Genomic DNA, 26,773 nt, shown 5'->3' with positions numbered 1-26,773 from the left:
ATGTTTTAAACATAGATAACAATAATTTGGAAAATCCAAAAGTGCACGCCTCATAATTTTTTTTAAATTAATATTTATTAATTATTATTTTTGTTTATTTAATAACAATTAAACCACATCGAATCAGACCCTGAAAAATGAAAGGGTTCTATTCCTGAGCATACTCAAGCGTAAGAGAAAAAAAAAGACTCGATTAGTAAAGTATTTCGGTCGCTATCGTGTTAACAAGAAAAAGGATCCGCACATACAGACACACGGACGTCCAAGACAGAACTTTTTTAAACTGTTTTTTAACTAGTTTAAATAACAAAAATGACATCAAAAATATCATGAACGTTAAAAATAGTGTTTTTTCTTAATATGTGTGTGTATGTATTATCTTACAAGTGCAATGTATGATACATAAAGACATTTTAAGTTTGAAAAATCAGATTGTTTGCGCGAAGTGACAGTAGTAGGTACCCACCTCAACGCTTCGCTTATGAGGCGTGCAAAAATACAAACCTATTAAATATTATGTTAAAATTTTTAGCTACATATCGAGTATCCTAACTAGGTACCTATGTATATCCTTCAAACTATACATTCTTAAGCGAGGCCACACACCAGCGCCACATGTAGGGTTGCCAACCGTACTATAATAAATAGTATTGTACTATATTTCGGGTCTGCGTACTATATACTGTTGAAAACATATATAGTACGCAAAAATACTATATTTTCAACACCGACAAATGTTACAAACAAATCCTTCATTAAAAAAAAATAAGAACGCGCCTTTTAATTGTTAAGATGGCTAAGTCATATTATAACCTATTGCGCATATACCAGTGGCGAGAAGAAAGAAACAGAAGTAGTGTATCATTAATAAACAATGAGCTTTTGATTTATAAATATTAATTTAAAAATTGAATGTGACAAAGCTTGACACTTTTATTTTAAACAAAAAGCTGTTACACATTGCAAGAAGTGCAAAAAAATATAGTATTTATAAAAATAAATATATATTTGTCTATTTTTTTTTGTTTTTCCCATAAAATACTATATTTTTTTTAAATGTACTATATTTTTTACACCTTATTTTGGAAAATACTATATTTTGATGATGAAGTGTTGGCAACCCTAGCCACATGCTACATGTTTCGAACCTTAAGATGCCGGTATATAAAAAAAATATGGGTCATTTGAACCACCAGGTGACCTGTCTAAAACGATATAAGAGCATGAAATAATAAGATTCAGCACTATGCGGTCACTTGTAACTTGTAAGCTGTCCAACTGAGTGCAGATGAGAATTCTCATAGTATCAAAGAGTTTAGTAGTGCTAAATTTAAAAATTATGTAAAAAACGTTCAGAGAGCCTATTACAGCATTAAGGAATATATGGAAGATAAAAACCCATGGAGGGTTGTTGCGTAAAAACCACAGGACAGTTCATATACAGTTACCTACATATTTTGTAAAATTAAATTGTAATACTGATATGATTTAAAAGAGCAACTATGGAGTTTCTTGCCGGTTCTTCTTCATAGATACTGCTTTCCGAATCGGTGGTAAATGTAAAAAAATATGTATTGACGTTTCAAAAGTGCTTCTCGAAGAAGTCTAATTGAATAAATAAACATTTATTTAGTTGAGTTTGAGTTTGAGTTTGAAATTCGAAAGTACAGGCAGACTCGGTAAATTTTGGTCATATATTTTTGTACGGCATTGTTAACCACCGATAGATCCATTAAAAATAATAAGAAAACGCACAGTGCCGTACAAAAATGGTCAAGTCCACAAAGTCGGAATATTTTATTTATTTTCCGAGAATTTCAGGGGTAAATTTGGTAATTTGTACGGCATCTGTGTCATACTATTTCAATACTGCTTTTAATCCATTATTCCGCAACGCCGTACAAAAATCATGGGGACAAGGCATTGAGTTACATGGGGAAGGGGAAAAAATAGAGAGTTGCAATCCCCTCTCTTTCCCCACTCCAGGGGGTGATTTGAAAAACATTCGGTCCAAAACATTATCTATTTATAACACTCAAAAGTAGGTACTATTAAAAGCAATGCCGTCAAAAAATGATTGTTCTTTTAAATGTATACTATAGTCCTTTTCACCTGATGATTCCTATGACATACCTATCGATTGTTGACACGTGTAGGAATTGCCTTTACTGAAATCGTATCAATTGTTTCCGATAATCGATAATATTTTATATGGAAATGTAATCGATTTGAATAAAGGACCAAAATTAGTTATTTCAGCATTTCGGCAACAATTAACTAAGGAATCTTAGCAAACAACAGCGTCAAAAAGTGAACAAAAACAATTAGTAATAATTGAATACCACGTAAAGTATCAATATAAAATGCAACATGTACAAAGCTGATGGATTCGTACCTACAGACGATTGACGCGATTGACAAACGATCACAAGAATCAAGATGGGCGTCGATTATAGGATTTTCCAACTTTATAATTTTTCAACGTTCGTTTTCTTGTACACGAATTGCGTAGGTATTATTTTTTGTGTTATTTTATTTTATTTTTCGTTATAATAAACTTAACAATACTGTTTTTGTTTTAGTAGCTTAAGATGTTTCATTTTTATATTTTTGGTAATAATGCCGCCATAAAATAAAAATATTATGCATTAAAATAATTATTTTTGCTTTTTAAACATAAAATACGTAATTCGGAACACAATGAAGTGTCACAGGAATCATCCTAGGTGAAAAGGACTTTAAATAATCATCTTAATTTCATCGTATTCTTGATATAAAGAGCTGTAAGGTCATAAGCCATGAACGATATTGTAAAATTCAATTGTTATAGTCCGGGATACATCGCCCATTTTTGCAAGTGATTACTATCAAGCTAATTTTTCGTGAGTAGCTTTATTTTGATGAGATGCCCAATAATTTCATGTATGAAACTCTCGATTGTGGTAGCTACCAGAGGAAACAAGGATAAAATATTTTGATTTGATGGTTCTCAAATATTAATTACTTACTGAATGTTTTTTTTTGTTCAATCTCAAGATAATTATCTAAATTATTCGAAAAAATATTTGTCCTACAAAATCTATGGTTTAATCAAAGAGTCCCCCTTTCCAATGTGTATCGATAACGAAGTCATCATAAATGATTACTAACAAGCTGATTTTTTTATTTTCACTTATTTAATACTTATATAATTCAACAGACATATTGTCCTACAAATTGCGTAATAAATATTTGAGAACCGTCAAATTAAAAATTTTTATCCTTGTTACCTCTGTAAGCTACCACAATCGAGAGTTTCGTACATGATATTATTGGGCATCTCATCAAAATAAAGCTACTCACGAAAAATTAGCTTGATAGTAATCACTTGCAAAAATGGGCGATGTATCCCGGACTATTACCTATATTATAGTGTGTGTTTAATACCTACCAATGATTTCAAACTTTCGCGCCTTCACTCTCGATTCTATAATCACTCTCATCAGTATCCCCCACAGACATACATTACGATAGACTACGCGAGTGTATGTACTTCCCGTGTCCAAACTAAAGTATACAACACTTACTTGACGCTGGCCTACATTCAGTCCGGGCTTGCAGTTCGCCAAGGAAAGACGTGAAACTGAATAGAGTAAAATGCCGAATTGCGCAGTTATAAACAGTAGAAACTCCACGGCTGTGAGTGGCTGAGTTATCGGAGATGTTTCCTTCCACCGGTAATTAATTTTCTAATCAGAATATATGCACTACCTATTTATTTTAAAATCAAATAATGAATATCTGTGGAAAACGATCGTGACAAACATGCCCCGTTTTCCAATTACAGAGCATAATGCGACTCAGTGCCGCACAATGCCGAATTATGCTGATGCTTAATTGGAACGTGAAACCAGGTTGCGCTAAGTTCAGTGTTGAAAAAAAAATATTAATAGAGTTAGCAATAACCTCAATAATGTGTAAATAAAGTGGTATACATAATAATTTGTTGAAAAATATTTACGGTTATTTTAAGTAATTTGGATTGTGATTTTTTTTTTAACATTTTTTTCAATTTTTGTACCTTCATCCATACTTATATTTATTTTTTTAACACAATTTGAATTAACTTTGATTATTTCGAAAAAACTACAATGAAACGAAAGCTTTAAATTTTTTTCCAACAATTAATAATTACTAACGATAAATCGATTGCACGCGCATTACTTTTTCTAGTGCTCGATTGTGCGAAGCGTTGCTGTAGTTGGAACATTCAACGTTAAGCATTATGCTGCATAATGCGCTCTAGTGCTGGAAAACGGGGACAGATACAAAATCATATGGAATGATTCGGAATACATTGCGGCTTTTACTTGGCACGGTAAAGATCGCGTCGTATGGTATTAAGCAATGAATAGCATCTTCTCATTTTTCTGTTCTCATTTTTCTGTCCAATTTTGTGGTTACTGGTTAGTGATGTACATTCGATTCTCGATTCTAATCGATTTTATAATCGAACAGAAAAATGATAATTTGAAGGAGCAATTTTTCAGAAAAAAGGCATAGATTTTTTATTATAATACAAACGTACTAAAAATAAATATTATGACATGGACGCCATTAGTTAAAGTGTCATCTTGGGAGTTTTTTTTAAGAAAACTCCTTATTTATTGCTTAGACTACGTTTGTTTTTTCAGTTTTCCAGTAACTCGAACATAAAAGAAAAATGGATCGAGGCAACGGGACATAAAGATTGGTTTCCAACAAAATATTTGCTCTAAACATTTTAGTGAGCCAGCTTTGTTGAAGGAAAAAAGCTTTGACTATTGACAAAAACAGTCTATCCGACTGAAAACGATATACCTACACTAGAATCGCCGCGCGAGTGTCGTCCCTAATCGATTTAGCGTAAAATGAAATTCCCATCACTAAAAAGCGCTCGTGACGTCATAACGCGTCAAGGTCAGTACAAAAAAAAAGACGGGTTGCAGTGTTGCACTCCGGGAGTGCCGGCAGAAGTGAAAACTTGATTATTAACGTTGAGCATGTTTGATATTTTGGAATGGTGTCCGTCTTTACACTTTTTCGATCAGGTCACGTGTCCTGACGCGAGTTTAAGATTTTATACCCATTACAGAAAAAGTGCTCAACGCCGCTAAAGAAGTTTTCACTTCAAAAATATGACACGCTTGGTTTTCATACAGATCGCGGTACTTGCGTAGACAGAGAAACCACTCTTGGTTTCTCTGTCTACGCCCCCAAGCTTGGATTCAAGCAAGAAGGATTCAAGCATAGATTAACTACCTACCTATTCAAGTGGCTCGGATTGAAGGGCAAAAATCGAAACCAGCATTTGAATAGACTAACACATGTTTTTTATTTTATCTTACGGCTCACGTACCCGAGACCTAAACTTTTGTTGAACGAGTTGGCAAGTGGCAACCCTACACCGTCGTGTCATTAAGCGGGAAAAGTCTCAGGGCACCGGATGAAAATTGAAAATACCTAATGTATTTTTTTATTGAAAATATACAAATTTTTGACTGTAATGCAAATTGATTTATAATGTCCAAACTGTAAAAAAAATATCATAATGTTTGAATGGGCGTACAGTGGTGCGAATAAAGCTGTACCTAGAAATGTGGGTCCCGAGTGTGCATATTTTCTATCCACTCAAAGACAAATAATTGAAACCATTCTTGTAGTTGCAGTTTGTATTTATGTTATTGTAAGTATGTATTTTTTGTGTTTTAGCTTATATTTAATTTTACATCATGCTCAAAGACATAATTTAATTAAAAATCTATGCCATTGCTCACGATGTATGTAGTCTTGTAGATCTAATTTAATTAATATCTTTTTTGTATTTGATAGGTAAAAACATACCCAAAATTACACATTCCAAATGAAGCATCGTATGTTAAGAGTGACAGAGGAGGTAAAAGGTTACTTGTGATACTATTGGCCTTATTATGGGGGATGGAAATTGGTTTCAAATTTGCATCTCGCACTGTTATATATTTATTAAATCCATGCCATGTGACAACTTTAATTCAAGTGAGTATTTTAATTTATAATATTAGAAAATAAAACTAATTCGTTGGTATCCTTGTTTGCTACAAAATAATGGCATAAATATTTTATTTATAAATAAACATATATTTCTTTAAATAATTGTTTTTTTCGTTAACTTATTAACATTTTTTTTTAATTCTTAGAAGACATCATTTAAGTGAAAATAATTTGTAAATATTAGGTCACATAAATTATTATTCATGTAATAACTAATAGAGGCAAAATAAGTAAGGCTATTCCAAATATTTAATATTGGAGCGTGTGTGAAAACATTAATGAAGTATAAATGAAGTAATGTAACAAAAAAAATTGCAAATTGCAACACACAATATTCCTACTCTTTTATCCTACATTAATTGTTTATAAATATTTCAGATTTATTTATTGGCTGCACCTCCTAGCAAAACAGTAACAGCTCTCTTTAGAATTCATTTAAATCTACTAAATGGACCACTTTTAGCTTTTTTGTTTCCAGAAACAGCTTCTAGAACTGTAAGTATTGAAATTTTTTACTAAATTGTTAAGGATTGCTATCCATTGAAAAACTATAAATTCTAATAATTTATTTGCAAAACTTTTAATTCATAGTAACATTTAACAACTCGCCAGGCTTTGAAATGCTGATTGAAAATATTAAAGGTTAGATCAGGAGACTACTAAAATTTTTATTTTATTTTTAGATATTAGCAGAAGCTGCATTGTATTGGATTCAACATGGTATGATGTTTGTCATACCATACTATTTGCTCAGAATTGGTGGTATGTGTAATGAACTCAAAATTTTTAATTTTTATACTTAAGTGGAACCATATCCAAAGGTTTAAATATTAATTGGTTAAAAATCATCTTTTATACTTGAGTCAAAACTTGTTAATTTAAAACCTTGCATATGGCTCACCTCAAGCCCTAATAATTATTGAGTTATAAAATCCTATTATCCTTATGTGTAATTATTTTAATTTTTAGGTGTTTATAACATTGAACCTTTTTGGGACTTTAATTGGGCTATCTTCAGTTACTGTCTCAATTTGTTATATCACTTCATTATTTTACAAATTATTGCCATAGTAAGTTAAACCTTCTCAATATTTTACCTATAGTTTATTTATGTATGTAGATTTAAATTTTTGTTTGCTAACAAATACAATATAATAATCATTTATATAGTATTATTTGTTACAGTTTTTCAGTTCATTAAAATAAAGTTTTCTTTTTCAGCCAGCACAAGTCAACTTAAATCATATGCTCTGTCCAGCTATATTGGATCCATTTGACGGTCCATGGTACCGTATAGCTGCAGTATTACATCAGGCTATTCTCTGTCCTATGTTATGTAAACTTTTCTGCCTTGTCGCAGAATTTTGCCTTACTAAGTTTCCGCCTACTAAAGTTAAACCAAAGATGAAAGATAATTTATTAGACAATATTCTAGAGCAAAGACAACATGCTCAGTAGCTTTTTAATGCTTATTTCAATATAAAAGATCGTTTACGCTACTTCCACCGTGCGGAAATAGCCATGTGATATATATTCAGCAAAGCCTGAAATAAGCACCAAGTAGATTGAATATGTAGAAAATGCGCTAAAGTTACCATAAGTATTACGCTCGAGTTCGCTTTAATTTTCGCACATTGATGTCGTTATTTGAGTACAGTATAATTCACAAATAAAAATGTTGAGCTATAACTTGTAGTTTCTGTTGGGATCCCAGTTCTTTACCTTTTTTTTCGAAAATAGCCATAGCCAAAAGCCACAAAAATGAAGTAAATTATCAATTTTCTGACAACGTTGTGGAATAATTAATGTTCGCTAATTAGGAAGATCTATCCATCATAAAGTGGTTTTAAGTGACTTCATAACGAATAAATTAACATTTTTTCACGATGGAAAGTTTCTAGTGATTATGATGATTAGGTACCTCATACAAACAAACCCTCACATTGTCGAAAATAACATATGTAGGTACATCCAGATTGTCCGGGGCTCGCCCGTTGCACATAATTATACTTAATATAGCCTCTAACACTTTGGGATCATGCACATATCCTAGGGAGAAATATTTTTTTAAAATCGAGTCAGTAGTCCTAGAGTAGTCCATTCAAATTACTATAGAAAATGTTCTATACACTTAACCATCCCTGATCCCAATAAGCAATCATGGAAAAATTTTATGTGTTAAACATGGTAAAAGACCAATAATTGAATTAAATAAGAAAAACTAAATAAAATGTTCCATTATTAATTGTGTATATTTTAGCATTAATGATCTATATATCAAAGATTATTCTGTCGTTTGTACAGGATACGAAAGTAAAACTACATTTATTTACTTTAAAAATAGCTGTATAATTCAGTGTTGCCTAATTAAAAATATTAAAAAAATACTCATTATTAAAAGTTGAGTATTTCAGAACCAAATATTTATTTTAAACTAATCAACACAGGTTAATTATAATGTGCTTAGTGTGTTATCAACTGACAGGTCATTGGGCATTTTATTATGGCAAATGACTTGCGGCGCACATATAGGATTTTTCCAAGGATTGAGGACCTCCCATGCTGGAGGGCCACTGGTGGACAGCCCCTTAGTAGCTAGTTAAGAACATTGAATTAGAAATATAACCTCCCTGAAATAACCAAATATACCCAATGACCTCTCTTATATTTTCATGACAACTGTCAATAAAGAAATGCACAATTAATGCAATGATTGTTAATTTTCCTGAATTATTAAAAGCGTTAAATATTGAAACACACAATTAATGAATTTATGAAATAATAAAACAATATGTCAAGTCAAGCTCACAATAAAAACATAATATTATTAGCTATTATTAGGAACTATTTATATATAACAAATCACTCAAAATCAAAATATATCATATGACAAGTAACTTGACTAGGTTAAGGAAATATATCCATATTATGACTAGAATCATACGAGACTAATTGTTTGACTATAATTACTTAGAGTTAATATAAGTTGAAAAATTTAGTGATTGATGCTATTTATTGCTATGGCTTTAGAATATTTATTCATGTACCCTCAGTTTTTTTTTATGCATGACCATAAAGATATTATGATATTTATCACACACATTGACTAGTTGCACCCATAATTTGTACAGTAGCAATTAACCATCAAGGGGTAAACCAACATACACCATTGACACTTCTGTATTACCATACACTGCAGACACTGTTGGGTACAACTTCGTTTTGAATGGCAGATCTGTAAAATAGTGTTGAAATATTATGTATAATAATAATATGTAATTATATATGTATAGTACATATATGTACCTAATTATATTGTTGTAAGGTTCATCAATTATTTGAGTAGATTGATTATAAAAAAATTTAGTTCATCATGTAACAAAATTACTTACTTCTGAAAGCAACACCCAAAAATTCATATTTTTTTTCAAAACACAGAGTTCCAGAGTCACAATCTAATATAACTCTCACACGCTCTCCAACCTGTGAACAAGAAACATGTCAAATATATATAAAAAAGTCATATTACATTATTTGTATTGCAAAAATGGCTAAATAGATTGTAATGGTTTGTTGGATTTATCTCTGCTTGGATTAGGTTATGACCTCCATACATAAAGCCTTCCAAGGGGAAGCTGAGGTGACCAGCTAGTTCTAGCTATTTTATCATGCACCCTCAAAATATTCATGTCATTCAAAGTATACAAAAAAGTTGACTTACTTGATATTTGGGGCTATTGTTTAATAGGGGATATTCTCCATGAGTTTCTCCATTATGCAGTAAAATGTTGTCAACCAAATTCCATCCCCAACTATGCTCATCATAGCCCAGTAAACCCACATACCCCTGGCACTGCACAGGTGCCTCTCTCGTAGAAACCCCTATTACAGCAACTGTTCCCAAGGGTCCTTCCCAAACAACTTCCCATGCATGTCTGCCTCTACTAAATCCCACTTTGCCTCTACAAGCATCTGTACTTTGTGCAACAGGATTTCTAAAATGGTATTTAAAACATAATAAGGTGCTACTGTATTTGCAGTTTTTTAAGACTATTCAAACAATTTTAATCAAATTGTAAAGTAGTCAAGAAATACAATTAAAGGTGACTTATTTTTATAATTAAAGCATTAACTTACCGATGTAAAGTAAATCCATTTGGTTTGATGTATATATTTCTTGAACAATCATATGGGTTCCATGCATGGAGATACGCTCTTAATTTAGTTTTGTAGGTTGGAAGGCTTGAAAGTAAATCAGATCTTAGAACTTCTTCTGCTAGCCTTCTCATGCAATGGTATCTCCACACATCATTGTTTTCGTCATTAAGTATTCTTAACCATGTTTTACATACCAACATACAATTTTTTAAATCTCTTAAATTCAGATACGAAAAAATATGTTCTAAAAGATGATCTCTAACGAGCACTGCAATAAGATAATGATTGTGGGATTGGTATCCATTTATCACATTGATGTTACAATTACGGACAGCTCTTTTGATATACATAGTATCTTTATTCAGATTATGTTTTGAACAAACAAATCGGCTAACGCCAGCGGTCCTAATAATAAAGCATTATTTCTATAGACACACTCATGCAATCAGATTAATAATACAAAAATTAAGTTTGCGCAGACACGTAACATTATTTTTAATATTTTAAATAGTGACTTTACATGCGTTAAAAGTCTTATTATTGCAATAATTAAGCATTGCTTAGTGGATTAATTTACTAAGGTGATAAATTATATTTCTTTTTGTTTATTGGATACATATACAATATAAACTAATTATTTGTACTTAAAATTCAACAACAACAACAGATTACAATTTACAGATCATTACAGATAAAGCAAATTTTTACTTAATACTTGACACTGACAGAAGAAAACTGCGCAGACCTCTGAGGCGCAGACAGGCGCAGACCGCAGTCGCCGCAGTACCACTATGTACCACAGATTATTAGGTACCTAAAAAACATAGTTTACTAATGCGGGGTACTATAGTAGTAAACATCTTTAGCGGTGGGGGCCCAAAGTCCAAACTTGCTCAGAAGTAAAATAATAAGATAACAGGTAGTATTAAAACATCTCTTGAATAAGGTATCTAAGAAATAATACTTAAACTTGCAAGCTTAGTGCCAAATTTCCCTTTTTTGAGAATCTCTCCCCGTTTTCCAATTACAGCACTAGAGCGCATTATGCGGCATAATGCATAACGTTGAATGTTCCAACTACAGCAACGCTTCGCACAATCGAGCACTAGAAAAAGTAATGCGCGTGAATTGATGCGTGCAATCGATTTATCGTTAGTAATTATTGTTGGAAAAAATTTTAAAGCTTTCATTTCATTGTAGTTTTTTCGAAATAATCATAGTTAACTTATTCAAATTGTGCTAAAAAAAAAAAATAAAAGTATGGATGAAGGTACAAACATTGAAAAAAATGTTAATGAAATAATCAAAATCCAAATTACTTAAAATAACCGTAAATATTTTTCAACCAATTATTATGTATACCACTTTATTTACACATTATTAATGAGGTTTTTGCTTACTCTTATGAATATTTTTTTTTTTTCAACACTGAAATTAGCGCACCCTGCTGGTGTGTTTCATGTTCCAATTAAGCATCAGCATAATTCGGCATTGTGCGGCACTGAGTCGCATTATGCTCTGTAATTGGAAAACAGTCTTGGTTGTAGTAGATGATAGATCTGTGAGCACAAGAGTCTGTTGAGCACTGAGACCTGACACCTGTCACCTGAGTAGATTAGGATTTAGGCTGGTAAATACCAAAGTATTGAATACAGACTACAGTCAGTACCTAATGTATTGTTGTTTATATATTAGCTATTACGAATAACAATATGCCCGCAATCGACGCCACTTATAATGAAGACGATGAAGATTACATAATATCAAGAGCCAAAGAAGCCCAAAAACAAAACATTCATTCTGCTAAAGCATGGATGCTAACAGCAAAAACTTTGTTTCCAACAAATTTTAAGATACAATTCGAAGCGTATTTAATGGAAAAACAGTCTGGAAATGTACACGAAGCAGCGGAATGTTTCAGCTCCCTAATGACTTCTGGACAAAATTTACCCGAGTTACTTCCAGAAATATCTGCAATTGCAAATGCTTTAAAATCATACGAACCTAGTTTCTTAAGTCAAATGTTCGATAATATATCCCCAGACATACAGTTAACTATTCTAAAAACAAGTGTTGAAAACAGTGATGATACAATGGAACATTGTCGGTTATTAGTACTTTTGCTTAAAAAATTTCCACAGCTTGGTGTAGATAGTCTTGTTAAGACTTTAATTAATGCTGAAAAATTTTTTTGTGATAATAGATATGCACGATTACTTGTAGTGGAAACATTACCGCTTCTTAGCTCACTTGAATCCCCTAGATTGCTTCAACGACTCTTAGTAAAAGCAATAGATTTTTATAATACATATGTTTATGATGATAATGAACATGATATCACTGATCCATGGCAAAGGCTTTTCGGAGTCTTAGATTTGTTAGGAAGGCAACTAGGATGGGATCCTTACCTAGTAAATTATGCTAATAGTCTTAACAAAGAATCATATTTTCAAAAGCTTTTAACATTGAGAAATGTAGAGGATTGTCGGCAATTACTATACTGTGGCTTGGCTTATTTCCTAAGATCTCTGTACGAACACAAATCACTCAAAGGCAATCATTTATTAATTGAATCATTATCAGATCCAGATTTACCACCATCAAAGAGAAGGAAGGGGGATATAGAAGTAACTGGAGTATCCGCTTATCAGTTTCAAGCAGCTGCAAATTGTTGGGAACTCCTTCATAGTAATGATATTATTTCTAGGGAATTTATGAAATTGACATCCCAACTGCAAACTAAACCATGGTTAGAAGGATTTACGGAAGAATTAGCACTTTACAGAGGCAAATATGATGAGGCTATACCTCCACCTAGTGTGACAACCCTCTCTGCAAATATAATAAGAATATCAATCAACTATTTTCAGAAGAATTATACAACCTGTGTAGAAAATATTTTAGCTGCTCTTCCACAATTGCCTTCTGTTGAAGGTACATTAGAACCAGATTTGATTGTTGGTGGAAAACATAGACATCTCCATTTCCTACCACCAACTAAAGCTGCCATAATGCACTATTTCTGCTCATTGCTTATCAGAATTTTACTGAATACTGGAAATACTGCTGATCTTACTTATGGACATATGTTAGTACTTATGCAATTAGGATGGCCACAAGAAGAGAGTATATTCCTACACATCTTAGATGTTATAAGGCAAACAGGTGTATTTCATTATCATTTATTTTCAGCATATATTATTCATATAGATATATTAGAAGAATTAAGTTATATTTGGAATGAGCAAGGAAAGAGCATTGTATTAGATATTCTTCCTAATTCTCAACAGCATTTAGGACAGAGAAGAATTGGGACCAGAGGAGCCGATAAAGGTGTTAAGGAAGATTTCAAACAGGCAATGAAAACTCAGGTTGCCAGATGTAATGAATCAATGTTAAATTTAATGATTCAATTTATTAATTCTGAGCGATCTTATTTACTTCAAATTCTTTAGTCTCAAAAAGTTTTTATTAATAAAAACATATTATAAGGTCTTTAAATTGTTTTATTGAAAAATTTCCTTACATTATAATGAAAAACGTAATATCTAAATTATTCAGTAGATAATTATATTGGATTATTAAGAACTTCCTTCATATGAACCAACAGCCAATAGAAGATTGCGCCTAGTAAAATGTAAATTTTTAAGTGGTGAGTTTTTAGTTGCAAAGGAGCGTAATAGAAATTTTTCTTCTTTTGGCGCTGAGTTATTTGCGGTGTTATCATCATTTGTACTTTCATCTGTGATAGCCGCAAAGTCCCACAATTTAATAGTACAATCCAGAGAACCTGTAACAAAAATGTTTGAATAAAAACAAGATAGATCTTGCAATGCAAGTCCTATCTAACCAAGGTCAACCAGTCTATAGGTAGGCTCTATTTCCGACATGTGCAATTACGGTCTATAATCAATATGCGCAGGTATAACTGTACAGGTGAACCTGTTAGGTCTTCTGTAGCGTGTGTGGCAGCAATAATAACTTATTATTAATATCTATAATATGAGATAAAAATTGCGAAAACTAACCTGACGATAATATTGCGCCATCACGGCTGAAAGCTAACGTGGTTATGGGCGCAGTGTGGAAAAGAGGAAGGGCGGCTGTCGGGGAGCCGGTGGAGATGTCCCACACGATGATCTCACCGCCTCCACCGCCGGACGCGATCCAGCGCCCGCATACTGAGAATGACAGCGTAAATATTGTCCGCTGAAAAAAATGTTGTTTGTGTTATTATATTGAGAATATATGCAGTTAACCAAGTTTTAGGCAAACTCAAAAATCTTAAAGATTATAATGAAACATTTCTGTTCAGAAAAATAATCCATACTATAATATTATAAGTGCGAAAGTAACTCTGTCTGTCTGTCTGTTACTCAATCACGCCTTAACTACTGAACCAATTGGCATGAAATTTGGTATAGAGATATTTTGATACCCGAGAATGGACATAGGCTACTTTTTACTCCGGGACATAGGATAGGTTTTATCCCGGAAATCCCACGGGAACTGGAACTATGCGGGTTTTTCTTTGACTGCGCGGGCGAAGCCGCGGGTGGAAAGCTAGTTTATTATATATTTAAATAAAAACTTATACACGGTACCACTTACTTTGTGACCAGTCATAATGCGAACTTGTTGGCCAGTCAAACAGTCCCAAAGACGCACAGTTCGGTCGCTCGACCCCGTTGCAATATAGTTCGAGTTGGGATGGAATTGAACGCACTGGCGGAGAAAAATGTATATTTTAAAGAAAATACTATTTCAAAAAAAATATGAGAGTAGTGTCTTATTACTAAACAAAATACATTTATGTACTCGTAATTAATATGTTAGTTATCTTCTTAATATATTATATAAATCTCGTGTCACAATGTTTGTCCTCAATGGACTCCTAAACCACTTAACCGATTATAATAAAATTCGCACACCATGTGCAGTTCGATCCAACTTGAGAGATAGGATGGAGGAGTTTTTATGAAACAAAAAACGTAAACATGTACCAGGTAACAGGTACCACGGGCGAAGCCGGGACGAACCGCTAGTATATGTGTAAATAGATCATATCAATTTCTGCTTACATCAACATCGGACAAATGTCCAGCAAAGATCCTCAACGGTTGATGATGGTCAGTGGCCCACATACGTACTGTGCGGTCGTGGCCACTGGACACAAAGTAGTGACCATGTGGAGACCACTTCACATCCCAAACTGGCCACACATGACCTCTATATACCACTAGACATGTCCAACATTGCAATGACCATAACCTGACTGAAGAAAAAAAATATTTAAAGTTTTTTATTTAATAACTTGAATTCGATATATTGAATTGTACCTTAGAAAATTATACGAACCACTTTTATTTATAAATAGAAAATATGTTTATATAATACTTTTTTTTGTGTTTAGTAACATTTTTTTTATTCGCATATCTGCATGGTATTATCCTTATAAATCTTAAAATAGTTATTGAAATTAACATGTTTCACGAGAATAAATAAAAATACTACTTGCTTTTTGGCGTCGATGAAAATGGTAAAAAAGAAGCAGAACTTTTTCATTTATTACCTGTGGAATCTTCCGAACAAGACAGGAGCATTGTTTTAAATGGATCAAATGCCACTTTGTAGACAGGTCCAGAATGACCATACAGTGTACGACATGTATCTCTGTCTTTTTCCTCCATCATTCTTACAAGGACATCACCTGTTAAAATTATCACTTGAAACTACAAAATTATACAACCTGACTAGTGACTAGACTTACTTTACTTTTAATGAAAATAACTAAGAAAATCTTTTTCTTTTTTGTCATTAATTAGAATATCAGAATTCATAACTTATATAGTAAAAATAATACCTGCTTCTCGATCAATATCTTGCAATTTGTCTACAGATTTCATTCCCCGTAGTCGTACAGTTGTAAGCGTCCATACCTATAATAAATTCAAAATTATTTCTGTACATTATTTGATGCAATAACTATGTATGTCAAACTAAACATTGTATATAATTGTTACAAATTTTGATAATTGTTTTATTTAACTAACCTTAATAGTGGAATTGTTAAAGCCCACAGAGAGTAAAGTGGAATCGTCACAAATGTCAGCGCACAATGCATTATTACCACTGTTGAGCAGTGTATAGAAACATATAGAAGGCAGTGTCTCTGGTCCCAGTTGAACACGCTTGGATGCTTCTCTTAGAGCTTTCCCTTTTTCTATCTTGTCAGTTTCTTTCCTTCAATTGCAAATATTTACGGTTAAAAATCAGAGACCATATTAGATTATTGTTTACATAAACATAATATGGCTAAGTTGCAGAATAGAAAAAAAAACTCTAATTTTAATTTTATAACTTTTACATGTTCATTCCTAACTTACAATTCTGGTAAAGGAATTCTGTCATTTGGAGGAGCATTGGGATCCAATTTTGGTTTTTTCATAAAAATATTATCCTTTTTAGCTTTTTTCTTTTTGGGTTTATCAGGTGTTTCTTCTACTTCCTCTTCATCTTCTACTGGTGTTGGAAGAACTTCAATATAGGGTTCTTTGAGAAGGCCATAGTATACTTTGGCCCGGTTCTCTGTAGGTACAGTGAATGCATCAAGAAAAAACATCAGCTTCAACAGTCACAATGTAAATTTGCGGCTTTACTAATAAAAAGTTAAACAATGGATAAATTTTAACCATTTTCTACCATAGCTGTGTCCTGCTCTTGCTCACATGAAACGTCAATCATAAAAACAAGACAGGTTATTGCAATAACTAATCCATTGCATAGCGAATGGATAACATTTTATTAGTAAGACCGTTAGAGTATACATAAACTGTCTAGTTGTTTTGCGAGACCATGTAAATTTTGTGAAGTTAATATTTTAGGTCACACTGGTTTAGGCTATTTTATTAGTCTGTTGCTGCATTAATAAGGAAATTATGTATAACATACCATTTCTTGTGGCTTCACCAAGAATTCCTCCAGCAGTTGCTCTTACTTGAGCTTGAGTTCTCCCAGGTCCATCATGTACATCAATTTGTATGTGATTATTTATTATATTTATAATAACTGGTGAACTTTTCTGTTCATGTAGAAATCGCTTTAATTGGGAAGATGCATCCCTTGATAGTTGCACCTCAAATTTATTTGAACTAAAACAAATAATTATATCTTATAATGTAGGTATGGAATAAATTTTTTAAAAAGGATAATAATAATCATAGCAATGAAAATATTTATTATTTATCACAATCTACAAGTAATTTCATACCTATATATCTCAGCAATTTCATTCCCTTTTATCTGTTCTTTCGTTTTCACTATAGACAAACGTTTCAAATCATCCTGATAATAATCCTCTTGTTCCGGACCAAATCTTTCCAAAAACTTTTCAGCATGTTCATTGTGGTCATATAATATAAGAACTAAATACATGTGAACAAAAACTGGATAGAGTAGTGTTGATAATTCATACTGTAAGTAAAAATTTTAATTCCTGTTTATTTAAAAACAATCTGAAATAATTTAACAATAATTAAAGTGTGATTCAGATATATATTTACCTTATAAATATCTAAGGAGTTTTCAATATATTTCTTGAGACCATCGTATGCAAGTTCGTAAGTAAATGGATCACTCTCGGTATGATGAGCTGTGAGGATACTTGCTAGTTCAACTTCTGGTAAGTCTAAATTGTCAAATTGAGTATCTCCTAAGTTGGCTTCTTTTCTTAGAATTTCTTCAGTGCCCTGAATATTAAATAAATGTAATATTGATTCTGTATTTAAACTGCTATCTCAGTATAAATTGGTATATTACCTTTAGATTGTATTTTTTCAATAAGTGGAGCACAGCAAGAAGCGGTGTAGATTTGTCTCCCATTTTTAATTATTTATTCGGCAGATGCCTGAAATATGTATGAAGTTTTAAATAATGTTATTCTTCGTCAATATATTGTACTAGGAACAAGAAAACACATTTTTATAACTACACACATACATGACACAAACAAACATTTCACCACCGAATGTCAATTCAATTCAATTCAATTTTTTCGAAGGGTGGCAATTTTGTTTGAGTACAATTCTGCCAATGTCACGTTGGGAAGATAATACACGCTTGAGAAACTAACATTATTATACCGATGTCAATCAAAACACAGATATACCTAAAACAAAAAGAGACAAACACAATATATAGATACACAACATAAAAATTAGTACTGTTAATTCAGACAGATAATAAATGATATGAGAGTTAGATAAAAACAAACTAAATAGGGCTACTCAATATTGTTAATATATATTATATATTTATAGTAAATTAATCTAGGTGTAAATTATAATTTTAATTTATTAGTTGTGATAAAGTTGGAAAGAATTTCAATTATAGGTGAGTTTAACATTGCTAAAAGAGTGTTCATGTTAGTGGGTCTAGGGATATCTGGAGGAAGGAAATCATACAGGGAAGGGGAGTGATTAGGACAGTTGAGGAAGATATGGTCTAATGTGCCCTCGTCTATGCCACATTCACATAGTGAGCTATCCCTTACCCGAATCTTAGCCAAATGGACAGGGGTACATGAATGACCAAGCCTTATTCGACAGATCACAGAAGTAACTGGCTTACTTACCTTTTTGAATTTTGAGAACCAAGGTCTGGATGGAATATCACCCTGGATTGAGGCATAAAACTTACCTTTCATTAATTGGGATGATTTCCAAGAGGCTTTCCATGATTCAGTGAGGCGCAGTTGAGCAAGCGATAAAAGATCTTGGGAATATACTAGATTGTGGGACTCAGATGCCATCCTGGAGGCAGTCTTGGCACACCAGTCTGCTGACTCATTGCCGAGGATACCACAATGACTGGGGATCCAGGTCAATGTCACACGAATATTTCTCTCATGACATTCAAATAGGAGTTCTTTTATTTTGAGGATAATAGGATGTTTAATTTTGGCTCGGAATAGGTTAGAACATAAAGAATTTAAGCAGCTTTGGGAGTCGGAGCAGATGATAGATTGATCCATGTCATGAGAGAGAATATATGAGACGGCTTCCAGGATAGCCAATGCCTCTCCCGTGTAAGAGGATGTCAGCGGTGGGCATTTGCGACATAGCATTATGGAGAATTTTGGGATCCAGACGGCGATTCCTACATTGTCAGTATTCGATAGCTTTGAGGCATCCGTAAAAACAGTTGTCCAACCATGGAACTCCTCAGCTATGATTCGGTTGAAGTTCTCATTAGCACCAGGTCCTTTCTTAATACTGAAGCAATGGATATTAGGGCGAAAAACAATTGCCTGAAACGGGATAGTGAATAGGGGATTGCAGGTAATTTGATAAGAGGGAGAAGGGAGGTTTAAGAAATAGCAGAGTGAGTTTAATAGAGGATAGGAGCTGCTGTTTCCAACCAGGCTGTATAGTGTATGGAGTTTGGAGATAAGAGGATGGTCAGAGATTTGCAGGACTTTACATAGGAATCTATCACAAAGATATTGTTTTCTTAGTTTGAGCGGGGGCTCTCCACATTCTACCTGTAGCGCATTAATCGCGGTGGACTTCATCGCACCTATGATAATGCGTAAACACTTAGCCTGGACCTTATCCCAACTCGTATTGCAAGATTTATTGCATGGTTCTAACAGGAAAGAACCGTAGTCAAAATGACTCCGGACTATGGCGTTATACAAAATTTTTTGACAGAAAGGATGAGAACCCCAACTTACCCCTGATAGAGCACGCATTACATTAATGCCTTTTTCACACTTATCCATAACGTACTTCGAGTGAGATTTGCCTGATAATTTAGAATCTAAATGTATGCCTAAAAATTTAATGGAACTACTAGTGGGAAACGTTTCTGATTTATATTTTAGGAGCAGAGGAGGAATGTTCCTCTTACGAGAAAATATGACCGAAGAGCTTTTGGTGACTGAAAGAGAGAGGCCATGTTCATCCAACCATTGGTGGAGATAGAACAAAGCAGTGTTTAATCTCACTTCAGCCTCGTTGATGTTTGGGCAACTAACATATAAAGCAATATCATCCGCGTATTGCAAGATTTCACAAAAATTTTGAACAGAACATTCTAAATCGTGGGTATACAAACTAAACAGAAGAGGGCTAAGGACAGATCCCTGTGGCAGACCTTTCCATACATACCTGGGAGCAGATAGAGAGTCCCCTTGACGTACGCAAATTGACCTGGACATAAAGAGGTTGCAAACGTAGCGTGTTATCCTCGCTGGAATACTCAGATTTTGCATTTTCTGCCTGAGCACAGGAAGTAAGACGTTATCGTATGCTGAGTGAATGTCGAGAAAGGCCCCCACAAGGAACTGTCCCTTTTGGAGAGCTATCTGGATATCTGTTGTTAAAATAGCAACACTATCTAGTGTGCTCACCCCTTTTCTGAAGCCAAATTGGGTTTTGGGGAGTAAATTTTGATTTTCGACGAACCATTCTAATCGGTTTTTTATTAAAATCTCCATAACCTTCAATAAGCAGGATGACAGTGCTATAGGCCTGTAAGAGTTGAAATCTGAAGGATCCTTTGCAGGTTTGAGGATGGGTATAATTATTTGGACTCGCCAGGGTTCAGGGATTAATCCGTAGGCAAAAAAGGAGTTAATTAGGTTAAGGTATAAAGATAGGATTTCTGGGGGCGAATTCTTAAGGAAGGAGTAGGGAATACCATCAATACCTGGAGTTGAATCAACAAGCCCAGATAAAGCGCAGTATAGCTCGTCCATGGAGAAAGGAGCATCAAAGCAGTTACTGGAGGGGATAAAAGAAGGATTTGTGGGCAGAGAATCGAAACTGGGAGCCATTGGGGGAGCAAGTTTGTTCATGAAAGAATTTAGCCACTGGGATGTATCAGATGATGATATATTGTTGGGATTCAGTGAATTTCTAAATATTTTGACTTGTTTCCAAATGAGAGATAAGGGAGTTCTTGGTGAGAGAGATTGGCAGAACCTTGACCAACCTGTTCTCTTTTTTGAACTGAGTAGCCTTCTTGCTTCTGCAGAAATTTTTTTAAAGTTAATATAATTTTCATTTGACATGTTGGCTGTATATAATTTTTCAGCATCGGCTCTTTTACGGATTATTTCTGAACAATCTGCATCCCACCAAGTTGTTGAGGGTTTGTAATTATGCAAAGGTTTTAAGGGGATATGTTGTTCGGCACTAGAGATAAGGGAATCAACTAACCAGGAGTAGGTATTCAGAGCATTGTCCATGTCATTAATAAAAGGAGCGGAACTCATTTTCAAAACCAATGATTGAGAAAATTCGCTCCATTTGGCCTTGGATAATCTAAACCTAAGTAAGGGAGGAGGATTTGAGCTGGAAAAATGTTTATTAATGGACAGAAGAATAGGATAGTGATCGCTGCCGCGTGAGTCAGGGAGAACAGTCCATGAACTAAGTAAAGATATAGAGGGGGAGCAGAGGGAAAGGTCTACAGCACTATTAGGGTTTTGAGAGGGAGTAACACGATGAGTCGGAGAGCCGGTATTAAGAATACAGAGGTTAAGGTCATCAATTAATTCTAGTAAGGACAAGGAGAAAGCATCTGTTTTGTTTGAGCCCCAGCACGAATGGTGGGCGTTGAAGTCTCCTAAAATAAGTATTGGGGCAGGGAGAGAGGAGAAGATATAATACAAATCTGGGATTAGGGAAGAGTTAGGATTTGAGATATAGAGGGATATAACAGTGAAGTCTAAGACTTTTGCTGCTACAGCATTAATGTCTTCATGATGGGATGGGATAGGGATTCTAGAGAAGGGGATATTTCTTTTGACAAAAAGTGCAGATCCAGCGTATCCATCACTTCTGTCGTCGCGTAAACAAGAGTAGGTGGAAATATGAAAACGAGACTCTGGAATAAACCAGGTCTCCGATATAGCAATAATTAAAGGTTCATAATCATTAATTAATCGAATTAGTTCATGCTTTTTCGGCCGCAAGCTCCTGGCATTCCATTGTATTAAATTCAGTGGAGCCATTGTTTACTTGAACCGTTTCAAAAATTTTGCATAGCACAGATCTCACGTTGGACGGTAATTCAGTATCATTGTACATTCTCAAGATGTCATAAACAAATGAAAGGCAAGATACAACCACATTGGAGTCGTTGTTAGATGAAGGATAAGAGGAGGGAGAGGGGAGAGGAGAGATAGAAGAATGGGAGGAGGGGATAGCCCCAGATAAAGCACATCCATTGCCGAACACGGATTGAGGAGCCTGCGTTATCTCAGAGTGAGCCGCTTTGTCGTATGTTTTACCCAGAAGAGGGCGAGGGCGGGGAGCACGGAAGACAGTTTTTTTATAGGAAATGGTATTTGGTGTCATACTTGGGAAGGATGTTTCAGGGGCTTGGTCTCTGAAGGACGGAACGGACCGGGAAGCATCAGCATAGGACTTTTTGGAAGTCGAGAATCGGAGTGAAGCTTCCTGATAGGATATACTTTCCTCAGACATAACAGATTTAATATTCTTCTGCCGGATTTGTTCAGGGCATGAGTTGTAAGATGCAAAGTGTGAGCCTGAGCAATTAATGCAATGTGCATCTGGTTCCCTCACCTCACATTCATCACCGGGATGGTCTTTTGAGCATTTAAAACATCGTGGCTTTGACCTACATTGGTTTTTAATGTGGCCAAACCTACAGCATTTCAGGCACTGGATTGTTGGCAGTCTATAAAGCTCTACTGTTAAGGATGATTTGTACAGGAAGACCCTGTCAGGAAGCTTCTGCCCTTGGAATGTTAGAACTAGGGAGTTTGTGGGGATCCATTCAGTGCTCTCTGTCGTACGATTTTTCCTATTTAACCTACGTGCTTTTAAGATATACCCAAAGCCCGCAGGGATTTCCAAATTGGCAGCAAATTCCTGCATAGAAATGTCAGTGGGCACTCCTCTCACAATGCCCATTCGAGAATAATTGTATAAGGGGATAATTGCGCTAAGGTTGTGCTGAGCCAATATCGGATGACCAATAAATACATTGGCATCTTCACCGCTTGAGAATTCAATAGCCACCCTATTGCGGCCGATTTTCTTTATGCCATCTCTGCAAATATTTTTGATGCCGTTACTAACAAGTAGTTGACCGATTTTGATGGCACGGATCGAGGTGCCTGATGCAGGGTCATTTTCCATCTTACTGCAGTGAACAATGAATGGTCCCGAGTCAGTTGCAGAATACTGTCGAATAGGGCCTTCTAGAAGCGGATGCTTATATACGGTATCTATGGAAATAGAGTTAGGACAATCGATTAGTGAAGATTTCTTTGTTTTACCTCTAATATCCTCACCAACATCCTGGTCAAGATGACGTTTTGGCCTTGGACGGGGCACATTATCACTCATAGTCTCAGGAGGGGGAGGGGGATCAGGTGGATCAGGAGGTGATACCTCCATGACTTAAATAATATCTATTATCTATTAGAAATTAGAACAAACCTCACATAAACCGCCACCAACACACAAATATATCAGGTTTGATAGACTTAATATAGTAAAAAATCAAGATTAAACTAAGAAATATGAAGATATAAACACTTTAAACACAAAGCACGTGTATACACTTACACCACCGCAGGCCGAAAAAACATCGTAAGCCCAAAATCGCAGGTAAAATAGTCCACCGAATGTCAAATCTGAAATCATCGCTGCTTCATCGCTGTGAAGTGTGAGCTGTCAATTGTCATAACAATCATAGATTACTTATAGTGATTATAGATTAAGGAATATAGTAAAATAATGTGTAAAATAAGGATCATTTTTGGCACTTGCATGCAAAGACTGTTCTAAACTACATCTAACTACTATTAACTAGTAAGAGCATTTTTGTTTCAAACCTGTCTCTTTCTAATTAGGTGACCATGGCTTATATAATAATTGTAGTTAAACCCGCAGATTTCCAGGATAACCTTAGGATAACACTCAATTATGTAGTTTCTCATGTCTCAAGTCTATCTCTGTACTAAATTTCATCCAAATCGGTTCAGTTATGAGACGTCTTACAGAAGAGACGAGACAGAGTTAATTTCATATTTACCTATTATAATATTAAGTAGTTAGGATTAGGTGAATAATATTATGTCTTATTTAGCATTGCCGACGCGTTCCTACCCATAATATGTTGAGAATAATAGGTACATTTTCCATGTATGTTGTGTATAAGAGTTGACTTTTACCCTTAGATTGTAAATATTTGTAGGGATTTTGAAAAAAAATAGAGATTCTGGGCATTTGACTGGACTATAAGATGACTACGTGTTGTACACGTAGGTAGTCATAATTTGTGGTAAATAATTAAAATCAAATGTACCCAAGTACCTACCTAAGTTATCTTTTAGTTAGTTATTCTTAATAAATACATATTAACAAATAATTACCTTAGTTTTGATATTTTGAGACGATTTTTTTGTTGTAAAAATAATGATATGCAAGATTCGTCTCAGTATGGGAGTCAAAAAGAAAGCGAATCGCAGATTCCCGTCCCCCATGTGACATGTCGCGGTTTTCTTGTTATTTTCCTAGTTGCATATTATGTTCATCTCATGTTATACAAAAAACCACTAAATAAAAGGAAATATCACATGAAAAAGAAACTCATTAATACTTAAAGCAGTAATTTATTTTTGTAGTTTTATTCAGAAAAAAGCATAAAATGCATTTTATTCTAGGTATAAAGAGCGATTACAATCTTAAAGTATCGTTTTATTTTGTCTATTTAATTAAGATATGTGCATTTGTTCTCACTCTTTCTACAATATTATGAACAGTTATTTTTTTATTTCTAAGTAATATAAATTTAAAGCATGGTTTATTCTACACATATAAATTATTTTTGTATTAGACCATACATACATATTTGTGATGAATAAATTATTGTAGGTAGTACACGTTTTCTAGAGCTGTTAGATCAGAGCAATGAGTTCGATAAACTCATAAAGTTGAGAAATTAATTGGTAAATTCATATAAAACAAACAATAATAGGACCAATATGACTATGAATATTGGGATCCAAAAATCCTTTATTTTAGAAAGTTCTAGATTCGACATAAAATTCGAAATTCAACACATCCAAAGGATATACAAAATATCCTTAGATAAGCCAATGAGATTACTATCAAAGGCACTCAATGCACTGTGCGGGCACAACATCAATGAATTTTAGTTTTCGTTTAGGATTTCCAAGATTTTATTATAAGGCTCTCTGAAAATTTTATGATACGAGGTGAAGAAACTTCATTTACTTTCTGTATATTATATTCATTATTATTATATTCATTCATTCCAATATTATATTCATTATTTAAATAACCAATCATATCAGACAGGCGACAGCACTAGAATCGTTATTTCCATATTACATTGTGTTCGATTAAAAACGTATTTAACTTTAGTGGTAATCAGACATAATCTGAACAACAATCCAACTAGAAACGTGAAATGTTCGTTTAGGTCATGGACGTATAAAAAAAGACGGACGCCGTATTACGAACAAACAACGTGAAGCCACCATAGTAAGCTAGCGATCGTGTAAAGACAATAAACACGCACACACTCTCACCATAGTAAGCTAGTCGGCCGCCATTACGTCGTGAACTACCGACTGATTAACTGCGTCACTGTTTCACAAAAAATATTTAAAATGCCGTCTTGCGTGGTTAAATGGTGTCGCAACAGTACAATTTTAAATAACAAAACACGAGGGATTACATTCCACAGGGAAGCAAGTTATTTCTTTTTTGTTTTAATGACAAAATTATTACGGCAAAATTTATAGAAAAAAATACAGCCGCCATTGTCAACAGGACAGCTGTTGCCATGGCAACATGGCACACACACATGGATGTTTCGCCGCCATTACTAGGCTTCATTCAATGTTTAGGCGATATACCGTCCGTCTTTTTTTATACGTCCATGGTTTAGGTATTATATTACTAAATAGATTTCAGTAACAAATACAAAATGTCGTATAATAATCTCTCATTACGCAAAATTCCAAAGTCCAATGGCCAAAGAGCCTACTATAATTAAACATATTATATTTAGTTACTATGCTTTATAAAATTTTAAAAATTTTGGGAGTCTTTTGAATGGGTAGTAAAGTATAAACGGTAAGTTTTATCTACAAATTACCTACCTTCAGAGTAATTTATTTGGTCGTCATAATAATATAATATGTTTTATCTATAAAGCTTTATTATATTAAAATGCAAAAACTGTAATACTTAACTGTAAAAATTGATTAACCAGTAAGTAGTTGGATATATAAATGGTCTAATCTATTAAGCAAACCAACGCCTATAGTATTTGTTAGAAATAATTAATTATGTTAACATTTATAATTAATGCCAATGTATGAATTTATTAGAATACTACATTTGAATAGTGTACCTCTTTGTTGAAAGAAATTTGTGATGATTTTACACATATTTTGTGATTTAAAGTAAACCCAGATATCTACTATACAATTCTAGAACAAACAGAACAGTTTTAAAATTATCCTTAAAAAAAATATTCCAAATAAAAGTTA

At 33.8% G+C, this 26,773-nt stretch overlaps 5 protein-coding genes and 1 long non-coding RNA gene across 8 annotated transcripts; 2 read left to right on the top strand and 4 right to left on the bottom strand.

The window, feature by feature from the left end:
• Window positions 1–4,554: 4,554 nt before the first annotated feature.
• On the top strand, window positions 4,555–7,737 carry LOC149910433 (transmembrane protein 164). Of its 2 annotated transcripts, XM_090107929.1 has the most exons (7): window positions 4,555–4,938; window positions 5,272–5,704; window positions 5,851–6,033; window positions 6,427–6,543; window positions 6,732–6,810; window positions 7,018–7,118; window positions 7,270–7,737. In XM_090107929.1, the coding sequence occupies exons 2-7, from the start codon at window positions 5,570–5,572 to the stop codon at window positions 7,504–7,506; spliced, it is 852 nt and encodes a 283-aa protein (XP_089964055.1). In that variant the 5' UTR covers window positions 4,555–4,938; window positions 5,272–5,569; the 3' UTR covers window positions 7,507–7,737. The 2 variants fall into 2 exon arrangements, with proteins under 2 accessions (XP_089964055.1, XP_089964048.1); XM_090107922.1 differs by having other exon boundaries at window positions 4,555–5,704.
• A 1,149-nt stretch (window positions 7,738–8,886) lies between these two features.
• Window positions 8,887–10,899, bottom strand: Fsn (F-box synaptic protein). Its single transcript, XM_090113810.1, has 4 exons — window positions 10,186–10,899; window positions 9,770–10,043; window positions 9,441–9,531; window positions 8,887–9,283 (listed from the first exon to the last, which is right to left on the bottom strand). The coding sequence occupies exons 1-4, from the start codon at window positions 10,554–10,556 to the stop codon at window positions 9,186–9,188; spliced, it is 834 nt and encodes a 277-aa protein (XP_089969936.1). The 5' UTR covers window positions 10,557–10,899; the 3' UTR covers window positions 8,887–9,185.
• An 869-nt stretch (window positions 10,900–11,768) lies between these two features.
• On the top strand, window positions 11,769–13,701 carry IntS10 (integrator complex subunit 10). Its single transcript, XM_090113782.1, has one exon. It carries the CDS (start codon window positions 11,919–11,921, stop codon window positions 13,659–13,661), a length of 1,743 nt encoding a protein of 580 aa, XP_089969908.1. The 5' UTR covers window positions 11,769–11,918; the 3' UTR covers window positions 13,662–13,701.
• Window positions 13,692–18,242, bottom strand: Taf5 (TATA-box binding protein associated factor 5). Of its 2 annotated transcripts, none has more exons than XM_090113764.1 (13): window positions 18,205–18,242; window positions 18,025–18,112; window positions 17,769–17,954; window positions 17,477–17,679; window positions 17,158–17,357; window positions 16,593–16,794; window positions 16,260–16,449; window positions 16,070–16,145; window positions 15,779–15,916; window positions 15,288–15,481; window positions 14,818–14,931; window positions 14,235–14,415; window positions 13,692–13,996 (listed from the first exon to the last, which is right to left on the bottom strand). In XM_090113764.1, the coding sequence occupies exons 2-13, from the start codon at window positions 18,085–18,087 to the stop codon at window positions 13,788–13,790; spliced, it is 1,956 nt and encodes a 651-aa protein (XP_089969890.1). In that variant the 5' UTR covers window positions 18,088–18,112; window positions 18,205–18,242; the 3' UTR covers window positions 13,692–13,787. The 2 variants fall into 2 exon arrangements, with proteins under 2 accessions (XP_089969890.1, XP_089969897.1); XM_090113771.1 differs by lacking the exon at window positions 18,205–18,242 and adding an exon at window positions 18,183–18,201.
• LOC149910429 (uncharacterized) lies at window positions 18,239–23,687 on the bottom strand. The gene has a single exon (XM_090113792.1). It carries the CDS (start codon window positions 23,640–23,642, stop codon window positions 22,167–22,169), a length of 1,476 nt encoding a protein of 491 aa, XP_089969918.1. The 5' UTR covers window positions 23,643–23,687; the 3' UTR covers window positions 18,239–22,166.
• Window positions 18,239–23,829, bottom strand: LOC149910428 (uncharacterized). The gene is made up of 2 exons (XR_016457890.1): window positions 23,685–23,829; window positions 18,239–18,373 (listed from the first exon to the last, which is right to left on the bottom strand). It is a non-coding gene; the product is annotated as an uncharacterized LOC149910428 (long non-coding RNA).
• Window positions 23,830–26,773: the final 2,944 nt, after the last annotated feature.

The sequence above is a fragment of the Colias eurytheme genome, chromosome 2 (assembly GCF_061535395.1).
Source record: "Colias eurytheme isolate Ceu_HAF_F1 chromosome 2, ilColEury1 Martin Lab GWU primary, whole genome shotgun sequence".
Lineage (NCBI taxonomy): Eukaryota > Metazoa > Arthropoda > Insecta > Lepidoptera > Pieridae > Colias > Colias eurytheme.
Note: the sequence above shows the minus strand (reverse complement) of the source record. Positions and strands in the feature narration are given on the sequence as shown.

Coding starts and splice junctions, on each gene's coding strand:
- LOC149910433 (XM_090107929.1), top strand. CDS start 5,570: ATGTTTGAATGGGCGTACAGTGGTGCGAATAAAGCTGTACCTAGAAAT. Junction 6,544..6,731: donor CAGAAACAGCTTCTAGAACT/GTAAGTATTGAA, acceptor TTTTATTTTTAG/ATATTAGCAGAAGCTGCATT. Junction 6,811..7,017: donor CTATTTGCTCAGAATTGGTG/GTATGTGTAATG, acceptor TTTAATTTTTAG/GTGTTTATAACATTGAACCT.
- IntS10 (XM_090113782.1), top strand. CDS start 11,919: ATGCCCGCAATCGACGCCACTTATAATGAAGACGATGAAGATTACATA.
- Taf5 (XM_090113764.1), bottom strand. CDS start 18,087: ATGGGAGACAAATCTACACCGCTTCTTGCTGTGCTCCACTTATTGAAA. Junction 16,146..16,259: donor TTAACAATTCCACTATTAAG/GTTAGTTAAATA, acceptor AATTTATTATAG/GTATGGACGCTTACAACTGT. Junction 15,482..15,778: donor TTGTTCGGAAGATTCCACAG/GTAATAAATGAA, acceptor TTTTTTCTTCAG/TCAGGTTATGGTCATTGCAA.
- Fsn (XM_090113810.1), bottom strand. CDS start 10,556: ATGTATATCAAAAGAGCTGTCCGTAATTGTAACATCAATGTGATAAAT. Junction 10,044..10,185: donor AATGGATTTACTTTACATCG/GTAAGTTAATGC, acceptor ATACCATTTTAG/AAATCCTGTTGCACAAAGTA. Junction 9,532..9,769: donor ACAATAGCCCCAAATATCAA/GTAAGTCAACTT, acceptor TCTTGTTCACAG/GTTGGAGAGCGTGTGAGAGT.
- LOC149910429 (XM_090113792.1), bottom strand. CDS start 23,642: ATGGAGGTATCACCTCCTGATCCACCTGATCCCCCTCCCCCTCCTGAG.